The sequence below is a fragment of the Nerophis ophidion genome, linkage group LG22 (genome assembly GCF_033978795.1).
Source record: "Nerophis ophidion isolate RoL-2023_Sa linkage group LG22, RoL_Noph_v1.0, whole genome shotgun sequence".
NCBI classification, from domain to species: domain Eukaryota; kingdom Metazoa; phylum Chordata; class Actinopteri; order Syngnathiformes; family Syngnathidae; genus Nerophis; species Nerophis ophidion.
Window position 1 is genome coordinate 20,083,605 of NC_084632.1, and position 22,698 is coordinate 20,106,302.

At 40.3% G+C, this 22,698-nt stretch overlaps 1 protein-coding gene across 1 annotated transcript in view; it reads right to left on the reverse strand.

The window, feature by feature from the left end:
- The window catches only part of crtc1b (CREB regulated transcription coactivator 1b), a 32,442-nt gene that overhangs the window by 4,007 nt on the left and 5,737 nt on the right, over positions 1-22,698 (reverse strand). Inside the window, exons 2-11 of the mRNA XM_061883460.1 lie at positions 19,681-19,797; positions 18,007-18,134; positions 13,715-13,774; positions 13,393-13,487; positions 9,954-10,024; positions 9,810-9,853; positions 9,470-9,693; positions 7,942-8,093; positions 4,467-4,688; positions 3,088-3,174 (exon numbers count right to left, since the gene is read on the reverse strand). Coding sequence (XP_061739444.1) covers positions 3,088-3,174; positions 4,467-4,688; positions 7,942-8,093; positions 9,470-9,693; positions 9,810-9,853; positions 9,954-10,024; positions 13,393-13,487; positions 13,715-13,774; positions 18,007-18,134; positions 19,681-19,797 — 1,200 coding nt within the window. The remainder of the gene's footprint in view (positions 1-3,087; positions 3,175-4,466; positions 4,689-7,941; positions 8,094-9,469; positions 9,694-9,809; positions 9,854-9,953; positions 10,025-13,392; positions 13,488-13,714; positions 13,775-18,006; positions 18,135-19,680; positions 19,798-22,698) is intronic.

Genomic DNA, 22,698 nt, shown 5'->3' on the forward strand with positions numbered 1-22,698 from the left:
GCCCGTATTTCTAAAATGTCTAAAAGTTTCAATTGTAGCCAAATAATTTCTCCCAAAAAATAACGCCTAAAGAAAAAAAAAATGTGTCATAGGTTTTGCACATTTATTGTGTTTTATTTACATTTATTTCTAAGCAGCAGAGCAGTTTTCAAATGGCTTCACTGTGATAGGAGATATTGAGCACTTTTCTTTTCTTCCTGGACCTACTAACTTGTTTGTCTTTTCATATTAACTTTTGACATTTTATGCAATATAAACACAACAATTGCACATAATAGATTGAACTGAATTGCAATTGTCAATGTAGTCTTTTATCGTTCATATGTGATTATTTGTAGTAAATACAAATCTTAATAAAATAATGAGAACAAATTATTTCTTAAAATCTAATTATAAACATATTTGACCTGCATGTTTGTTGGTTGTGTCTTTTATCCAAATAATTGGTCTACCTTGGCCAAATGTAATTCTGGTCGCCAAGAGTAACACAGTAAACCCTCATTAATCGCTGTTAAATGAATAATTGTAAATTAATTTTTTCAAAGTAGGATTTATTAATTATGAATTGAATATTGTCATAGCTGGAGCATAAACAACCTGTTTACTACTTTCTAAAAATGTGTTTTAACATTGGAAAAGCCCTCTAGGCATGAAATAACAAACACATTCACTTTTACAAGCCAAAAATTTTGAAGCGCAATGTGGTGAGGAAAAACTACGGTATTAACAATACTAACTAGGCCATCGTCAACCAGAGAGTGATATACGAGTAATATTTAAGACCAAAATGGGCCACAAAAAGCCTCGGCCTGGCCCTGGGTGCAAGTCTGACGTAGTGGCGACAAAACCACTGCATTGTGCCTCAGCGGGCCTCTTCAAGACATGACAGACATTTGACTCAAGGAAATTCCAGTATCAGACAACAGAATCACTACGCTGTCTATTTTGTGCCACATGTCAGTCAAAGCAGATTACGATACTGCGCTGATGTTTGATAAACTTGATTAAAGGCCTACTGAAACCCACTACTACCGACCACGCAGTCTGATAGTTTATATATCAATGATGAAATATTAACATTGCAACACATGCCAATACGGCCGGTTTAGTTTACTAAATTACAATTTGAAATTTCCCGCAGAGTTTCTTGTTGAAAACGTCGCGGAATGATGACGCGTATGATGACGCGTGCGCATGACGTCTCGGGTTGGAGGGGACATATTAGCGCAGCACCACTTGCGGCTAAAAGTCGTCTCTTTTCATCGCGCAATTACACAGTATTCTGGACATCTGTGTTGCTGAAAAGTTTGCAAATTGTTCAATTAATAATGGAGAAGTCAAAGTAAAAAGATGGAGGTAGGAAGCTTTAGCCCTTAGCCACACAAACACACGGTGTTTCCTTGTTTAAAATTCCCGAAGGTGAAGCTTTAGTATGGATCAGAAGGGTCCAGCGAACATGGATCTCGACTACATGTCGACCGGCAGTTTTTGGTGAGAAAATTGTGGAAATAAGTTGCCTCATACCGGAGATCAGCGGAGCTTCTGTCGTGCTGCAGCTGTCGTGACTAATTCCCTCAGAGACTAGCGTCAAGACACCCGTGGACACACCCCTCCGACTCTCAGGTACTATTTAACTCACTAAAACACTAGCAACACGATAGAAAGATAAGGGATTTCCCAGAATTATCCTAGTAAATGTGTCTAATAACATCTGAATCGCTACCAATGCAATCGCCTTTTTTTCCCACTTTTTTTATTTATTTATTTTTTCTAGTCCATCACTTTTAAATTTCCTCATCCACAAATCTTTCATCCTCGCTCAAACTAATGGGGAAATTGTCGCTTTCTTGGTCCGAATAGCTCTTGCTGCTGGAAGCTCACATTATAAACAATGTGAGGAGCCCTACAACCCGTGACGTCACGCGCACATCTTCCGGTAAAGGCAAGGCTTTTTTATTAGCGACCAAAAGTTGCAAACTTTATCGTCGATGTTCTCTACTAAATCCTTTCAGCAAAAATATGGCAATATCGCGAAATGATCGAGTATGACACATAGAATGGACCTGTTATCCCCGTTTAAATAAGAAAATCTCATTTCAGTAGGCCTTTAAAATAAAAACACAGGACACTGTACACAGTGTCACTTGGCAGCAGTGTTGCCATTATTACCTTAAAAAGTAACCATATTACTGATTACTCCTTGAAAAAGAGCCTTTTAAACTATTTTTAAAGTAACTCCAGTAGATTACACGTTACTTTATTAGTTACTTTCAGCAGCTCCCGACATCTTCAATCTCGCAACATAAAAATAAATCAGTCACACCACCACTGTTAAGAGTGTGTGAAAAGGCATTTTAACTTAAAAGTGTTCTGTACATTTTTTGTTGGTATGCATCCTTCAATGCACTTAACAAAACACACTTTTTAGAGTGCACGTGAGACAGTTGATTAAGACCACCTTCGTTGAACATTGAAAGGTACTGGAATTTCTCCACGCAAAATATGGGATGAGGTAAGCATTAACATGTGCCATGATGGCGTAGCTTGTGGTAACTTGAGGCTGCATTTCATTTAAAAAATCTCGTCTTTTTATAAATGTAAATTAGCTCCTAACTTGACAAAAGAGTCTATTTCAACTTCATTTTCCAGATGTGTCAAAGTTGCGTTACTTTTTTAGTGCTGTGGGAGCATGAAGCGCATTATAAAAACACATGCGACATCCCTAATCTGTCCACCAAATGTTTTCTGGAAACACTGATGACTTTCTCCAAAAAGAGACAGACACGTTATTTATGTGTATGTAGACAGCAGATGTAATGAAGAACCGGGCTCCAACTAGCTGCTAAAATACGAGCCACGACATGGTGAAGATGAATTAGTCTTTGAAAAAGTCAAAAGGCTGCAATGTCATGCACGGTAAACAACAGCGACAGTAGCAATGAGGAAATGTGTATGTAGCAGCTGACACAGCGTGGTTGGTGGATGGTTGATGCAAGAGGATGAAAAGCGGCCTATCAAGAATTAGCTTCACCCCCAGGAACAAAGCCCTTCCCCAAAAAGCAGCTAGCTTGGTGGGTGGGCTCTTACTTGAGGCGAGCTGCCAGGGGAGAAGCCTTGATTGGAGACTGGGGAGGTTGGAGACTGAGTGGCTGGTGAGCCAGTCTGATTGCGGTACTGTTGGAGGGAAGAGGGTTAGCAGGCACTTAGTTCCATGCCGGTAACACACAATTATCAAAAAGATGGGAGTTGAGGTGGCATCAGACGAAGCTCAACTCATTACATGTCATGAAATGCTCACTCTTGCTCTGTAGATTCTTGAAATATATTATTGTACAAATACCAACCTCAATCATTCTTGATGTATAAGATATCTAACAACACACATTCTGATTTGTTTGCTGATTGTACAGTCACGACCAAAAGTGTACATAGACTTATAAAGAACATAATGTCATGGCTGTCTTGAGTTTCCAATAATTTGTACAACTCTTATTTATCTGTGATAGAGTGATTGGAGGACATACTTGTTGGTCACAAAAAACATTCATGAAGTTTTGTTCTTTTATGAATTTATTATGAGTCTACTGAAAATGTGACCAAATCTGCTGGGTCAAAAGTATACATACATCAATGTTAATATTTGGTTACATGTCCCTTGGCAAGTTTCACTGCAATAAGGCGCTTTTGGTATCCATCCACAAGTTCCTGGGTGCAGTTGGGTGTTCCAACAGGACAATGACCCCAAACACATGTCAGAAGTGGTAAAGGAATGGCTAAACCAGGCTAGAATTGGGGCGGTATAGCTCGGTTGGTAGAGCGGCCGTGCCAGCAACTTGAGGGTTGCAGGTTCGATCCCCGCTTCAGCCATCCTAGTCACTGCCGTTGTGTCCTTGGGCAAGACACTTTACTCACCTGCTCCCAGTGCCAACCACACTGGTTTAAACATAAAAATTAAATATTGGGTTTCACTATGTAAAGCGCTTTGAGTCACTAGAGAAAAAGCGCTATTTAAATATAATTCACTTCACTTCACAATTGAGATTTTAGAATGGCCTTCCCAAAGTCCTGACTCAAACAATGCTGAAGAAACAAGTCCATGTCAGAAAACCAACAAATTTAGCTGAACCGCACCAATTTTGTCAAGAGGAGTGGTCAAAAATTCAACCAGAAGCTTGAGGATGGCTACTAAAACCGCCTTATTGCAGTGAAACTTGCCAAGGGACATGTAACCAAATATTAACATTGCTGTATGTATACGTTTGACCCAGCAGATTTGGCCACATTTTCAATAGACCAATAATAAATTCATAAAATATAATTTTTGTGACCAACAAGTATGTGCTCCAATCCCTCTATCACAAAAAAAATAAGAGTTGTAGAAATGATTGGAAACTCAAGACAGCCATGACATTATGTTCTTTACAAGTGTGTATAAACGTTCGATCGCGACTGTATATGTCACTTACCGAGCTGATGCTGGCTGAGGTCTGGCTGTCTGGGGAGGGGCTGCTGGCAGTGGCAGTAACTGTACCGGTGGAGGGAGGCGTCGGCAGGGTGATAAGCTGAATGCCCTGCTGCGTCTGCTTCTGCAGGTCGTTGAGCAACTGTGCCTGGACCTGAGCTGTGAGCTGGTTGAAAAGTGGGAACTGGGCAAGCTGCTGCTCTAAGGTCAGTTCGGTTGGCAAGACCTAAAGGAGAACCACATACAGCAAAGTACTTCAGGATTAGTTGTAGTAGTCCCACTGTGGGATCGGTTTCCACTAAGCGACAGTGATAATGCGAGTGTGAATTGTTTTTTATTTTCAGCACAGTATGAGTCCTGGACCTGACTCGGGACAGGTGCAGGGTGTAGTCCACCTTTCATTCAAAATCAACTGGAATAAACTACTGGAGGTGATACAGGAAATACAAAAAAATATAACCTGAAATTCCGACTCCAACCCTCACCATAAAAAAAAAATGCAGTTAAAGGCCTTTAAAGCTAGGGTACCTGAATCTTGTGTCACCAGGCAGAATTCAAATTGCAAATCCCACAACCCTCTCTGCGCAACTCGCTGATAGTCCCTCCCGGTCTCCTCCTCTCTGGAAGGGCATGAAATCGCACACGAGAGCGGTACTGCAAAAGCATAGGTTGTTGACAGTCTGAAGTTGAATCAAAGGACCCCCCAGTTCATATCTTGTTGCAGACTATCAGTAACACGTCGCCACGCGAAAAGATACACACAAAATATAGTATAAAGTAAGATTTGTTTACCTTGCAAAAAAGAAAACAGCCACTAGCGTGTTCAAAGTTAGTCCAAGACTGGCCTGCAATGCCCTCCATCTTGAATACACCGGACCAACATTTATTTAAGTTTTGGCTCTTCATTGGTGTTTTTGACTTAAGTCTTTTTTTTCCCCTATGATTTCCTGTTTATGTGTTTTTTAGCATTATATGCTGTAATATCAGGCAGCACGGTAGTACAGGGGTTAGTGCATCTGCCTCACAATACGAAGTATTTAAAGATGTGTCAATACATTCTTAATTTCATTCAAGCAACCGTAATTAATGAACTTTCTATATATTAACTTAATATTGTTACACTATTACACATTGCTTGCGATGAGGGGCGACTTGTCCAGCATGTACCCCGCCTTCCGCCCGATTGTAGCTGAGATAGGCTCCAGCATCCCCCGCGACCCCGAAGGGAATAAGCGGTAGTAAATGGATGGATGGATGGATATTACACATTGCATGTTCGAAATAAACTGAAACTGAACTGAACTGGGGCTTCACGGTGGCAGAGGGGTTAGTGTGTCTGCCTCACAATACGAAGGTCCTGAGCAGTCCTGGGTTCAATCCCAGGCTCGGGATCTTTCTGTGGGGAGTTTGCATGTCCTCCCCGTGACAGCGTGGGTTCCGTCCAGATACTCCAGCTTCCTCCCACTTCCAAAGACATGCACCTGGGGATAGGTTGATTGGCAACACTAAATTGGCCCTAGTGTGTGAATGTGAGTGTGAAAGTTGTCTGTCTATCTGTGATGGCCCTGTGATGAGGTGGCGACTTGTCCAGGGTGTACACCGCCTACCGCCCGAATGCAGCTGAGATAGGCGCCAGCGACCCCCCGCGGCCCCAACAGGGACAAGCAGTAGAAAATGGATGGATGGATGCTGTAATATCAAGCGTAGGTATTCTGATCTTTTCAGTTGGGTATTTTGCAGCCATGCTTTACTGCAAATATGTTCGCAATGTGCAAGCGCTTCACTATATAGCGCGTCAGCCAATGAGGAGAGTCCTTTGTGAGCTCTGCTTACCCCTCCTTTCTCTAAATCCTGTGGTTGGATCTGAATGGGTTGACAGGCACGAAGACACATTATGTTGTCTTCCGCGGTTTTGTTTACTAAAATACTTAATTTTAAGGCACAGACAACACGCAAACGTACAATTTTATTTTTTTATTACAGTGGTATATTTTAATTTTGTAATTGAAAAGTCAATAATTTAATTTGCCTTGATAAATAAACACATATCAAAATAAAAATGACTTACAATATTTGATAGCAAAAATTGCTTTTCAATAAATATTAAACATATTGAAGTCTGCTTTTCCCCAGAATGGAAAAACTGGGTCTTTTAGTTTGTAGTGTTGTCATTTTTGTTAACAATGTCAAATGAATGATTTGTTTAACATGCCTCTGGATATCATACATAATACTTTTTAATGCCATTTAAGGCCTGAATCCTCTCGAAAACCATTTAATGACTTTAAATTATTTTTAATGAGCCATGGAAACTCTGTACTAAAACAGATGTACAGAACTAACAATTTTGAGAGGGGACAACGCAGACACCTTATCAAAGTTGAGTTGATTTCGATCAAATTGATCCTTTGATAATCATTCCAGGCTTATTGACGATAACCACCCCTTGCCCTTACCAAAATTATTCACAGAAATAAAAATTTTTGCCCAAAAGGAAGAAACAGAAGAATAACGTCGTTAACTTCAACTTCCACGTGTCCCTAAACAGGATAAGCTTTATCGAAAATGAAAGGATAAATGAGATCAACAGCTACTTTAGCTCAAAAAAATGGGACAGCTATTTGTATTTGCAAAAACATTTTGACACATAATATGCTAACATTTGGTCCCCTTCACTTTAAAACTAAACCTGATCGCAGTCATTGAAAACAAATCTGATGTCAACTTTTTTGCTTCTACTTATGTACATATATCGGTGCTTTAAGTACTGTATTGGCTGATACCGATACTGATATGATACAGTATCAGCACGAATCTTACATACTTTTATTTCGTAGTGTGCAATATGACAAAAGTCTTGATTAAATGAAATTAATCAAACAGAGAACAATGGTAGGTAGGTAAAAACACTATCCTATTTATTGTTAACCATCTGGAATGGACTTATGTGGTCCTTAATTAAGTTGAAGTGATTTGGTAATTGTTTTTTGGTGACACTAAGTGACCACAATTATTCATTATGACGCACCAAGTTGAATGATGAGGACACGTTTATCACTGAATACTTTCTAATATGCCTCTGCCTTGGAGAATTGGTATCCTGTAAATAATATGCAACTATAATTATATGATACTTGTTTATATCGATAGATGTCATGTTTTAGACTGCAATATTGTTCAATTAAGGACACTTGAATATGTCTAGTTGGTGTGCTACTGTGCTTAGTTTTTGTGGAGCTCCTAGTACGATGGCCTACCATGTTTACCTTTTGTAAATGACTTGACTAAAATATCGATACATATCATGAGAGATTTTAGATGCAAGCCGATATAATCAGTTTTTGTTTTGTTTTTTTTCTTATATCAAACTGATATCAATATCAGACCAGGACGACCCTAGTATAAATATGTGATTGTTGTATTGGATTTTCCAAGTCAAATTTAAATTGCACTGAGGGGTAAAACATGAAAAAGGTCACCTGTGTAATGTTAACAGGTGAGGAGAGAGTGGGTGACAGCTGCTGCGTAGAATTCTGAAGGTGGAGGTCAGTGGTGAGAGTAAGTGGCACCACGGGAGGCTGACGCCGCTGTTCTGAGAGAGTCATGTTTGGCTGGGAGGAAGTAGGGATCCCTGAGGGTAAAAGAACTAAGTTAAAATGTACAATACACATCAGCTTCATGGTATTCACTGGACTAAGTGACCAGTACAGAGCAGATTTTTTTATCTCTGTTGCAGCCTGATAATTTCAAATCCACCTTTTCCTTAAAGGCTTACTGAAACCCACCACTACCGACCACGCAGTCTGATAGTTTATATATCAATGATTAAATATTAACACTGCAACACATGCCAATACAGCTGGTTTAGTTTACTAAATTACAATTTTAAATTTCCCGCGGAGTTTCTTGTTGAAAACGTCGCGGAATGATGACGCGTATGATGACGTGTGTTTGTGACGTCATTGGTTGGAGGGGACATACTAGCCTAGCACCACTTACGGCTAAAAGTCGTCTCTTTTCATCGCATAATTACACAGTATTTTGGACATCTGTGTTGCTGAATCTTTTGCAATTTGTTCAATTAATAAGGGAGACTATAAAGAAGAATGCTGTTGGTGGAAAGCGGTGTATTGCAGCTGTCTTTAGCACCGAGACACAGCCGGTGTTTTTTTTTTTGTTGTGAAGCTTTAACACAGAGTGGTCAAGTGAACATGTTTCTCTACGTCAACCAACATGTTTTTGGATGGGAAAATTGTGATATATATCTTACCGGAGACATCAGTGGATTATGCTTCCTCCTGCAGTAGCTGTCAAAAAAGGCAGCTGTGAGCTTGGCTCCTCGGCTTCTCTCTGAGATACTGGCGTGCTCACCGTAGCCATCCGACTTTGAGGTATGTCTTTACAATCTCACTAAAACACTAATAAAACAATAAGCAGATTATGGATCTTCCAGAATTATCCTAGTAAATGTGTTTAATTACATCTGAAACGCTCACACTGCCACCGCCGGCACTTTTTATTTTATTTATTTATTTTTCTAGTCCTTCACTATCAATATCCTCATCCACAAATCTTTCATCCTCGCTCAAATTAATGGGGAAATTGTCGCTTTCACGGTCCGAATTGCTCTTACTGCTGGTGGCTCACATTATAAACAATGTGAGGATGTGAGGAGCCCTCACATCGGTGACATCACGCGCAGATCGTCTGCTACTTCTGGTGCAGGCAAGGCTTTTTTATTAGCAACCAAAAGTTAAGAACATTATCGTCGATGTTCTCTACTAAATCCTTTCAGCAAAAATATGGCAATATCGCGAAATGATCAAGTATGACACATAGAATGGACCTGCTATCCCCGTTTAATTAAGCAAATCTAATTTCAGTAGGCCGTTAATATCGTATTACAAAAATAAAATCAGGTGCAAAAGTCTTAAAAAATTTAGCCTTCAACTGAATATTTATTTTCATATTCACAATAAAACTTATTAAAATACATGCAGTTGTTACCATGGCTGGCCGCGCTAATGCCCAGATGGGTGAGGTTGGTGGTCAGGCTGCCTGTGCTGTTGGACGACCCGAGGGACGGGAAGGACACCGTGTCTTCAGGGTCCAGTGGAGTGGACAGTGGGGGAGGGAACTGAATGTTGGTAAGATCCGGCAACGAGCCGCCTGTATTGTGTGCAGCGGGCAGCACTGATGGGTTCAGTTCCTGGTCTGGTGATGGGAATATACTACAATGAAAATAAATACATTTTTGAATCAGCCGTGAAAAAGCCCTCTAAAATTAGTAAGGAAGCAGCAATCCAACACTTACAAGAAGATCATGCACTTTATGAAAGACACTCACTTAATTCCTGGTACATCACATTGGTTGGGGTTTGGTGAATCCTCCTGCAGACAAGACAAACCTCAAACTCCCCTCTAAAGCTGTGTCCATATTTAACACTAAAGTAACAAAAAACATACACCCCCCTCACTTTTCCCTCAGTACCTTCTCATCATCCCAGAGCTGTTTCTGTGCTTCCTTGTCAGCGTTCGACTCCGGGCTCTCCATCCCGGGCACTGTGAGCAGTACTACTAATTAGTCAAACAGCCAGACACAGTTGCAAAACACATAACGCTTCACATCAGGGCAGGAAATGAGTCATCAATATCCCCAGCAAGTCTGACAGAATACGGTGCTGTGATTCCAGGGAGCCTATTAATAGCAAGGTGACCAGCAGGCCGACTGGCTGGATGCCAACCAATTTGGGTTTCACAACATCAGGGCTTCTTTACACACAAAACGTGGAAAATCAGTGAAATATTGATCGGCTTCTCTCCATCGCCTTGAGTCAACTCCATTCAGAGATTTCACTCCCTTGGAGGAAGCTAAGTACAGAATGAGCAAGTTGTATCATTTCAACTGCAAAAAGATTTAGTTTTACAAATGATGAGACCAACTTTCAAGTGATAAGGCCAATGGGTGAGTGGCAAAAAACTACAAGTAGTTGACGGACACCCATAAAAATGCTTCTTTTTACACGCAAAAGCTGTGTTTCACAACCAGTATTGAATCAAGGCACATATTTTACATATGAAAAAGTCACCCGTCCAAAAAAGAATGTCTCAATTAGGGCTGGGTGATATATCGATATACACGATATATCGCGGGTTTGTCTCTGTGCGATATAGAAAATAACTATATCGTGATATTCGAGTATATGTTCTCACGCAGTTGCTTTTAGCTGCGGGCATTACACTACAGGCTCTTTCCTGTCTTGCCTTCTCACAGACAGAAAGCGCACCTTCTTACACACATCATATACTGTCACGTCATTCGTCACATACGTACACGCCCTCGCAGAGCAGAGAGGTAGCGGCATGGGTAACGTTAGCTGTGATGCTAGCAGAGCCGTGCGAGTGGTAATACGAGAGAAAGAAGGTGCAAGTGAAGGAAAAAGTAATTCCCGAGAAAAACAGCAGGGGGTCCATCGTCTGGCGGTGGTTTGACTTCAAGTGGGAATATGTCGAACAGACAACCGTAATAAGTCAAGCTTGCGGCACAAGCGTTGCTATAAAAAGTAGCATTACTGCTAATATGTAGCAACATTTGAAGTCAGCTGCCAGAGAATGAAGAGTGCTTACTTCGCATATCAACATCTCCATTCGGTGCCAGACCATCAAAATGCCAAGGCAAACATTTCCACAGGTACACCGGATGAAAAAAATTGAATTTAATAATGTCTGTAGTAACCTACCACGTAGCGAAGGACGAACACTATTTGATTTCCTATTATGCAGCTCATTTTTATTTGACACTTAAAATGTCGCTGACAATCTTGCACTTTCTGATTTGGAAATGACATGAATGTTTGTCCCATTGCTTAATAACTGTTTAATAAATACAGTTTTGGTCAATTGACTTAGTTGTGATTTCCTTCTCTGCATGAAAGTTTAAAAAGAGCATACATTAATGCAGTATGAACAAGAATGTTTTAATGTAGACACATAGAATCATCATACTGCTTTGATTATATGTATCAAGTGTTAATTCAAGGCCAAGGCAAAATATCGAGATATATATCCAGTATCGCGATATGGGATAAAAATATAGAGATTTTTAAAAAAGGCCATATCGCCCAGCCCTACTTGACGGACACCCATAAAAATGCTTGTTTTTACACGCTAAAGCTGTGTTTCACAACCTTTATTGAATCAAGACACATATTTTGCATTATGAAAAAGTCACCCGTCTAAACAAAAATGTCTCAATGCAACAAGTGGCTACACAGGTCAATTCAATAAATTCTGCCGTCTAATGGGAGAGAAATTAATTGTTCTATCGCTATATGTCGCTGGCATAGATATATAGATAAATATAAATTTTCAGATCAACTGAGTGAAACTGGATAATTTCCCGCAGCTTGTTGGAAATCACTGCGTTAAACCCTATTACACATTTTAAATTTAGTATTGTACTAAGGTAGTGTTGTACAAACAGTATTGTACTTACAAAACAGGCAGCTAAACATCACATCTTGCTAGAAAATTTTGACTGAATTAACTTGTGAGACAGCGCCCTCTGTCGGATTCACAGCAGGAGTAATCCACTTTCTATTTGCGTTACCATAAAAAAAAAACTTAAAGCAGCGAAAATAAATTGTGAATATACAAGGGGTGCAAATGCCAAACTGCAATGAGGTGGTGGTCTACTTTGTACACCAGGGATATTCAAGAAAATTGTTTTGGGGACCACATTACCAGAAAGCTAACGCCCGCGGGCCGGACTTCTCCCTTCACTATCAGTCCTATTTTGTATATTCAGGTGAACCAGCATCCTTTACAGTGGACATTTGATTTTTGTTTATTTATTCTGTTAAGAGTTACAGGAGCGCTGTCCTGTTTTGGGGATGTTCTGCAAAAAAAGCTGGTCAAAGATCATCTCTATGGCACTTGAGTGGATTAAGAATCTGCAGCAGAAAAAAATTACTTTTTTTAAAATTTGTTTTGGGCTTCACGGTGGAAGAGGGGTTAGTGCGTCTGCCTCACAATACGAAGGTCCTGCAGTCTTGGGTTCAAATCCAGGCTTGGGATCTTTCTGTGTGGAGTTTGCATGTTCTCCCCGTGAATGCGTGGGTTCCCTCCGGGTACTCCGGCTTCCTCCCACTTCCAAAGACATGCACCTGGGGATAGGTTGATTGGTAACACTAAATTGGCTCTAGTGTTTGAATGTGAGGGTGAATGTTGTCTGTCTATCTGTGTTGGCCCTGCGATGAGATGGCGACTTGTCCAGGGTGTACCCCGCCTTCCGCCCGATTGTAGCTGAGATAGGCGCCAGCGCCCCCCGCGACCCCAAAAGGGAATAAGCGGTAGACAATGGATGGAGGGATGGATAAAATTTGTTTTAAACTGAACTCACGGGCCACCAGTTACATAGCCCAAATGATGAAACATAAAAGGACCTCAAATGGAAGCTTCAGGAAAAGTAAAAGTACCAATGATCGTCACACACACACGACACAGCTAGTATAACTAAAGAAGTTGAACAAATCACTACTGACTGCATCTGAAGTAAACAAAAACTGCAACACTTTAGTTACATAAATTACACCACAAAAAATGTGTAACTGCCAAACAGGAAAGCACTTAAAAAGAGTGTCTTAAGGAGCGCCTCAGTTACGTTGATCACAATTTTGGACCCCAGTGTTTTATTATTGCTAGCAAGGTTAAAATGTAAATGCAAGGTTCTGCCAATACGGTTACAGTGGTCCAAGATCCTGTATGCACCAGGAGCACCGCAGTGTTTTTAGGAATGTGCTGCAAAAATGATTGGCTCCCAAGTTTTGGACTGAATTTGAAGAGCTCTGCCGTACACCATATCATGCCATGTATGACAACATTGGGCCTTAATTAATAAAAGTAATCGCTGTGAGTACATCTTTTGTTACCTCGTTTAGGCTGAAACTCCTGTGATCCACCAGCAAACACCTCTTGGGGTTTAGGATTCATGGCGCTCTGGTGTAAGGCAGAATCTGAATTTGTCCTGTATGAGAGATGAGACGTCACCTATACGAGTGGCTATTAAATCCCACATGGCAGCATAGTGTACAGAATTTTCAAGATTCTCGCTAAGAGAACAATTACTCTGTTGCCAATACAATTTGCCCACAACAAATATTGTGCACAGCTGAGTTTCATGTAATTTAATTGAAGCAAGATGTGTTTTTCTTAGGTTTGATTCTGGAAAATGGCAAAGGGTAGATGGCCTACCTTCTCCAGCTTGTGTCCGGTGGCGGGGAGAGGTAAACTGAGCTGTAGGGGCAGCTGTCAATGTGAATCGAGTTAGGGCTAATAAAGAAGGGATGAAAAATTGGCCAGCACTTAATTTAATGCCTCTTGGCTCATTAAAGGGAACAGAGCTAATCAATAACAGAATTCCACACAGGTGTGGCCTCAGTAACGAATAAGGCTTGAGTCAGCGTCTCTGTATTGTTCAAAGTAGAAGAATAATACAAGTGTAATGCTTCGTATTTATGCAGTGAAAAGAAAACAGAGAGAGTTAGGTTGTCATCCGCACATGGCAAAAAAAACAAAAAATTGAGACGCTCATAAAAATTATTTAGATCACTCTGATCTATACTAGAGCTAGGTGTTAATGGCAAAAATCTAAATCACTATTAATTTAACCTTTTACCTCCATTTCAGTTATAAGAGACCTACACGCAAAGACATGCACCTGGGGATAGGTTGATTGGCAACACAAAAAAAAAAAAATTGGCCCTAGCGTGTGAATGTGAGTGTGAATGTTGTCTGTCTATCTGTGTTGGCCCTGTGATGAGGTGGCGACTTGTCCAGGGTGTACCCCGCCTTCCGCCCGATTGTAGCTGAGATAGGCGCCAGCGCCCCCCGCGACCCCGAAAGGGAATAAGCGGTAGAAAATGGATGGATGGATGGAGACCTACACGCGATACCAACTTTTCATTTGGAATCGCCATGTCCCGAAAATATGAATTCAGACCATGGAGGCATAGCTGAGAAATTTATAAAACATTTTTGACTTCTTCCACACTTGCTCCAAACAAGCCATTTGGAATATGATACTTAAGTGACGTATTTTGCCTTATTACGATATCTCTATATACAGGACTGTCTAAAAAAATTAGAATATTGTGATAAAGTCCTTTATTTTCCGTAATGCAACTAAAAACATGAAAATGCCATACATTCTGGATTCAATACACATCAACTGAAATATTGCAAGCTTTTTATTATTTTAATATTGCTGATTATGGCATACAGCTTAAGAAAACTCAAAAACACTATCTCAAAAAATTGGAAATATTTCCTCAGACCAAGTAAAAAAAAAAAAAGATTTATAACAGCGAAACAAAGTCAAACATTTGAAAATGTCAATTAATGCACTCAGTACTTGGTTGGGAATCCTTTTGCACGGATTACTGCATCAATGCGGTGTGGCATGGAGGCAATCGGCCTGTGGCATTGCTGAGGTGTTATGGATGCCCAAGATGCTTCAATAGCGGCCTTCAGCTCATTTGCATTATTGGGTCTGGTGTCTTTCAGCTTCTTCTTCACAAAACCCCACACATTCTCTATGGGGTTTAGGTCAGGAGAGTTGGCAGGCCAATGGAGGACAGTAATGCCATGGTCAGTACACCAGTCACTGGTGGTTTTGGCACTGTGGACAGGTGCCAAATCATGCTGGAAAATGAAATCATCATCTCCATAGAGCTTTTCAACAGATACAGCTTCAATAGCCGTATTCCCATGGTCAAGCCACTCCTGAACTCTAGACAATGGAAGTTACCTCAGTCAGCAATGGTTTAGGGAGCCATGTCAGCTGCTGGTTTTGGTCCACTGTGTTTCATCAAGTCCAGAGTCAATGCAGCTGTGTACATGCTTCCATCTGTTGTAAAGCTCTATGGAGATGATGATTTCATTTTCCAGCATGATCTGGCACCTGCTCACAGTGCCAAAACCAGCAGTAACTGGTGTACTGACCATGGCATTACTGTCCTCCATTGGCCTGCCAACTCTCCTGACCTAAACCCCATAGAGAATGTGTGGGGTATTGTGAAGAAGAAGCTGAAAGACACCAGACCCAATAATGCAAATGAGCTGAAGGCCGCTATTGAAGCGTCCCGGGCATCCATAACACCTCAGCAATGCCACAGGCCGATTGCCTCCATGCCACGCCGCATTGATGCAGTAATCCGTGCAAAAGGATTCCCAACCAAGTACTGAGTGCATTAATTGACTTTTTCAAATGTTTGATTTTGTTTTGCTGTTATAAATCTTTCTTTTTTACTTGGTCTGAGGAAATATTCCAATTTTTTTGAGATAGGATTTTTGAGTTTTCTTAAGCTGTATGCCATAATCAGCAATATTAAAATAATAAAAGGCTTGTAATATTTCAGTTGATGTGTAATGAATCCAGAATGTATGGCATTTTTATGTTTTTAGTTGCATTACGGAAAATAAAAGACTTTATCACAATATTCAAATTTTCTGAGACAGTCCTGTATGTTAGAGGTTGACCCAAAGAAATTTGCACGAGTCCGCCATTTTTAATCAGTGGTAGTCAATAAGGCTGACGGGGTGGAGACATGATAGAAGGGGGCTTGACCTGGAGGAGGTCTTCGGCACGTAAATAAGACTGTCCACAAAACGGCGCATTTTAAAGAGTCAGAAAGCGGCTTGAAGATGTTCTGTAGAACAAAATCTATGCAGGATGTTTCCCAAAGCACCACCATTATATTTTATGTAGGCCACAAGGAAGTGTTCTAAGAGTAGAAAAAAATCGTAATATGACCTCTTTGATGCACTCAACTACTACTTTTTGGTCGAAAATACCCTTATTGTAGCCGAAGTGTGTTCGACACGGGATTCTATTAGGGTACAAGCTGCTCACATTGTATTGTTGGCATGGTTTTTCCTCCATGTGTAGCTGACTGCATAGAACATTGTTACTTGGCTGCTACTTCTTCTGCTGGGTTTTTGGCAAACCTTCACGCTTGGCGACACCTGGCTTCCTGTTGTGTAAACACACAGTCAGCACTGTATTTTAAGGGAATGGTGTACAAGTAAAGAGAAAATTACAAAAAGGGAATAGTCAAAATAAGTTTTCCACCGGTTTGGATTATTTTCCAATTAATCGACCAGCCCTAATTTATATATTTTATACTAAATTCATAACCCGCAAGGCAGGAGTGGTTAACTCCCTCCTGGGAATGTGTGCACGCGGGATTCCCGGCGTGCTTTGCGGCATATTATTTAGTACTAATACATAAGGAGTTCAAGTACCTCGGAGTCTTGTTCAAGTACCTCGGAGTCTTGTTCACAAGTGAGGGAAGAGTGGATCGTGAGGTTGGCAGGCGAATCGGTGCAGCGTCTTCAGTAATGTGGACGCTGTATCGATCCATTGTGGTGAAGGAGGAGCTGAGCCGGAAGGCAAAGCTCTCAATTTACTGGTCGGTCTACGTTCCCATCCTCACCTATGGTCATGAGCTTTGGGTTATGACCAAAAAGACATGATCACGGGTACAAGCGGCCGAAATGAGTTTCCGCCGCCGGGTGGCGGGGCTCTCCCTTAGAGATAGGGGGAGAAGCTCTGTCATCCCGGAGGAACTCAAACCAAAGTCGCTGCTCCTCCACATCGAGAGGAGGCAGATGAGGTGGTTCGGGCATCTGGTCAGGATACCACCTGAAAGCCTCCCGAGGGAGGTGTTTCGGGAACGTCCGACCGATAGGAGGCCACGGGGAAGACCCAGGACACGTTGGGAAGACTATGACGCCCGGCTGGCCTGGGAACACCTCGGGATCCCCTGGGAAGAGCTGGTCGAAATGGCTGGGGAGAGGAAAGTCTCACGCTTTGATACGCCTACTCTGATGACAAGCGATACAGCCAGGGACTCTTCAAGACCAAGAAGGTTGCTTCGGCTGCTACCCCCGCGACCCGACCTCAGATAAGCGGAAGAAGATGGATGGATGGACATATGAAAAACCATAGTGTTCATTTTTATATCTGTATAGTCTGTGTGGTAGTTTCATTGTGTTGCTACTTGTGCTATTTTTCATTGCACCGCCATTGAGGGAGGTATTTAGTTGGATCAAATCCTACAATGTGGGTAAAGATGTATGGTCAAACTTTGTCACTCTTTATTAACAGCTCACTGCCTACTGGGCATTACGGTTCTTAACTTTTTAGGGATAATGCAAAGAGATCCAACCTGAAGTTGGCAATAACATAACACAAAATGGCAGATTGTCCTAAGAACTGGGGTAAAAAATTTCCATGAAAAATCAACAAAAGTGCTGGATTATAAATGTGGATTTGCTAAAATGCATTTTTCTGTTTCAACACACTTGCTCAACAAACTGTCAACACTTAAGAGACCTTGAAAGGATGATAATGATAATACATACGAACTGAAATGTCCACACCCCCCAGTCATTGAAGGTTTCCTCTATATAAATACCTTAACAGTCCAAAGTCCTAATAAACCCTCTACGCTATCCTCTTTGGGGTGCATTTCAAAAAGGATATCTGGCGTCCATGTTTGTCAACTGACAGAGGTCGGCGGTGGGGGGATGTGATGCGGTTCCTGTCGCGGTAGACGCGGTCCACCAAACCATGGTGCCTGGTTGTGCGACTGGTGTCCAGCACTGAATTCTGGAGGAACATACTGATAGGTCACCGAGGGCAGTAAAAATAGCTTGCTCACACAACAACAAGCTTGTACTGTACCATAAAGGTCTCAGGATTAATGGTGTAAATGTGTTAATTTCAAAATGAGTCAAGCCATGGGCCCCCCCCCCATACTGATACTTGAGCTGGCAAATGTATCTTAGAATGGAAAGCCATGACAAGCAATGACATTTTGATATATTTTGCAGCCAAATTCCACTGCACTGATGCACATCTTGCACTATTGGGTCCACCTTAGTAACTAATTTGCATTTCTAAAACATGTACTACCTAATATCAAAGTCCAATCTACCATAAGACTTAAAGGCCTACTGAAACCCACTACTACCGACCACGCAGTCTGATAGTTTATAGATCAATGATGAAATCTTAACATTGCAACACATGCCAATATGGCCGGTTTAGTTTACTAAATTACAATTTAAAATTTCCCGCGGAGTTTCTTGTTGAAAATGTCGCGGAATGATGACGTGTGTTTGTGACGTTTCGGGTTGGAGGGGACATACTACCTCAGCACCACTTACGGCTAAAAGTCGTCTCTTTTCATCGTGCAATTACACAGTAATTTGGACATCTGTGTTGCTGAATCTTTTGCAATTTGTTCAATTAATAATGGAGACTATAAAGAAAAATGCTATTGGTGGAAAGCGGTGTATTGCAGCTGTCTTTAGCACCGAGACACAACCGGTGTTCCTTTTTTTTTTTTAACACAGAGCGGTCAAGTGAACATGTTTCTCTACGTCAACCAGCCTGTTTTTGGATGGGAAACTTGTGATATATATCTTAAGGGAGACATCAGTGGATTATTCGTCCTCCTGTAGTAGCTGTCAAATAAGGCAGTTGTGAGCTTGGCTCCTTGGCTTCTCTCTGAGACACTGGCGTGTTCACCGCAGCCATCCGACCTCGAGGTATGTCTTTACAATCTCAATAAAACACTATTAAAACAATAAGCAGATAAGGGATCTTCCAGAATTATCCTAGTAAATGTGTCTAATTACATCTGAAACGCTCACACTGCTGCCGCCCGGAACCGTCGCTTTTTATTTTATTTTTTATTTTTTTCTAGTCATTCACTATCAATATCCTCATCCACGAATCTTTCATCCTCGCTCAGATTAATGGGGAAATTGTCGCTTTCTCGGTCAGAATTGCTCTTACTGCTGGTGGCTCACATTATAAACAACGTGAGGATGTGAGGAGCCCTCACACTGGTGACGTCACACGCACATACTTCCGGTAAAGGCAAGGCTTTTTTATTAGCGACCAAAAGTTGCAAACTTTATCGTCGATGTTCTCTACTAAATCCTTTCAGCAAAAATATGGCAACATCGCAAAATGATCAAGTATGACACATAGAATGGACCTGCTAACCCCATTTAAATAAGAAAATCTCATTTCAGTAGGCCTTTAACTGGATCTAAATTACAGTATTGATGCCAATCTAATACATTGTATTATTTTTGCTTCTTTGGACAAAAACAAACCAGCCGAGAGAAGGCTGAGGGCTCACCTGAAAAGGCAGGTCAATGTTGCCATTTCCAATCTGATTGACATTGGGCAGTGAGCCTCCATAGTACTGTCCACGATTCTGCCCTAGTTGCAAATACTGGGTCTTCTGTAACTGCAACTGTGCAAAGTAAAATTGCATGACAGCATGAGTGCATGACTGGTCTGCTCGCAGAAAAAGTTAAAAAGGCAAAAAAATGAATGATGCCTGCCAATTCCCAGTGTTTAAAGGTAATGCAGTGATTAACTGATAAGAGACTCAATGAGACCAGGCACATGTGGCTGGTAAATGACAACCATTGCAGGCAAAATCTTTCAGAGCAAATAATCTCATGCGAAGGGATGTAAATGACTTGTTGACAGCTGATGTAATACAGCATTAGGATGAAACACACCCAGGATGTCCCATTAACTTACTATGGTGATTAACTTAACAATACATCAGTCACTGTACAATATTACAAACAAATGCAGTCAAATAAAGTCAGGGATGGGAACACAACATATGTCTGATATTATACATGAGTCTTGAAATTATACATGTTCAACCAATTCAAAAATTATATTCTCGTTTTAATGACGCAATTAGTTGTTCTGCGAATTCCCTCCAAGACCACATCAAAAGTGCCGACTTCACACTATATAAGAACTTTTAAACGACGTAACTCGGTCAAACTAAACCAAAGGTATGATTAATAATATTCGCCCGGAAGAAAGTTGGCTGACTTTTGAAGGGGATGAATGAAAAGGTACATTATGTCCTCTGTCGTTGGTGAACACTAACAATATTATATAGATACAGATTTAATGTTGCCGGTAATTAGAGCAAATGTTCAGCAAAAACATGGGAAAATTTACTTCTTGATCAGGTCACCCTATTCGTGTCTTTGGTTTTGTCTTGTGAACTTGCAGCATTTCTCTAATGCAGATATTTTGGAGATTTACAGTATTTTTCATATCTTGCAGCATTTCTGTAAAATATATATATATTTTTTTAATTTCCAGCATTTTTCCATATCATTTGTTTCTGTTTTAGATCATTTCTGTGTTTTGAACATTTGGACGTTGTTGAGCATTTGCCTCTATCGAAGTGATTGTTAATGTGTTATTATACACTAGGGTTGCAACGATAATTCGATTAAAATGAATAGAAAAAAAAAATTCATATATATATATATATATATATATATATTATGTTCCTTCAATGATTTGTTTAATGAGTTTAACTAATAGAAGTTTATAAAATCCAGAAAGCATTTAAAAAAAAAAAAAAGGAAAACAAGTTACTGTATTTTCCAGACTATATATAAGCCACACATATATAAGCTACATTTTTGAAGAAGAAAAAAAAATTCATATATCAGCTGAACTGGACTATAAGCCGCTGCTACATACCAGTACATTGTGAAATTAGTTATTTACAATGAAAAATGTGTTTACATACCTTAGATGTTTCAAAACAGTGCCTGGAACATGGCAGTAAAACGCTGATCCAAAAAAACAGAAAAGTCATTGTTGTCTTTATTCATCCTTTATGAGATGAATAGGATTCCATCCTTTGTAATAAAGTTCAAGATGTTGATCAGGATTCTTCTTCCTTTTACTTTGTAAACACTTTGAGTTTGAACAGTTTATTGGCTAATTTAGTACATTGTTAGATTTATTTGCTCACTCCATTCTATTATTAAGCCATTAGCAAAGAAAAACCCATAAATTAGCCGCACCTTTGTATAACCCGCAGGGTTATAGTCTGTAAAATATGGTAAATAGAAGGCAAAATATAATAAAATTTAACTAAAGTTATATAGAAGGTAAAATATGGTCAATAGAACGTAAATAAAAGGTGAATAGCTCGGGCTGTCAAACGATTAAAATGTTGCATCGCCATTAATTCCATGTTGTTAATAGTTAACTTAAAATGAATTGCAATCAATCACAGATATAATACAATTCATTATTAATAAATGTACTCTAGACCAGTGTTTTCAACCTTTTTTGAAGCAAAGCACATTTTTGCGTTGAAAAAATCCGGAGGCACACCACCAGCAGAAATCATAAAAAAATCTAACTCAGTTGACAGTAAAAATTTGTCACAATTGTTGGATATGACTTTAAACCGTAACCAACCATGCATCACTATAACTAGTCTCAAAGTAGGTGTACTGTCACAACCTGTCACATTACGCCGTGACTTATTTTGATTTTTTTGCTGTTTTCCGGTGTGTCGGGGTTTAGTTCTTGTCTTGCGCTCCTATTTTGGTGTCTTTTTCTCTTTTTTTGGTGTTGTCCTGAAGCAGTTTAATGTCTTCCTTCGAGCGATATTTCCCACATCTACTTTGTTTCAGCAATTAAGAATATTTCGGTTATTATCCATCTTAGTGGCGACATTGTTGATTGTCATGTCATGATGTACATTGTGGACACCGTCTTTGCTCCACAGTAAGTCTTTGCTGTCGTCCAGCATTCTGTTTTTGTTTACTTTGTAGCCAGTTCAGTTTTAGTTTCGTTCTGCATAGCCTTCCCCAACTTTCATTGCCTTTTCTTGAGGGCACTCATCTTATGTTTATTTTTGGTTTAAGCATTAGACACCTTTTTACCTGGACGCTGCCTCCTGCTGTTTCCGACATTTACAAAGCAATTAGCTACCGGCTGCCACCTACTGATATGGAGCAATATCACACGGTTACTCTGCTGAGCCCTTCACAGCAACGACCACTCAACAACAACACATCATTTGCAGACTATAATTACTGGTTTGCAAACAATATTTTTAAGCCAAATAGGTGAAATTAGATAATCTCCCACGGCACACCAGAGTGGTTGAAAAACACTGCTCTAAAAAACACCTTGAGGCTATATTGTGTGCTTTATCCGATTACACGATTAATTGAACAAACTCGACAAACATTAGCTGCAGCCCATTTAATATAAACTTTGTAAAAATAAATACATAACTTTACAGTCAAACCAGTGAGGTTACACGGGAGGGAAAAGCCATAAACGCGTGATAAACTGTTTGAGT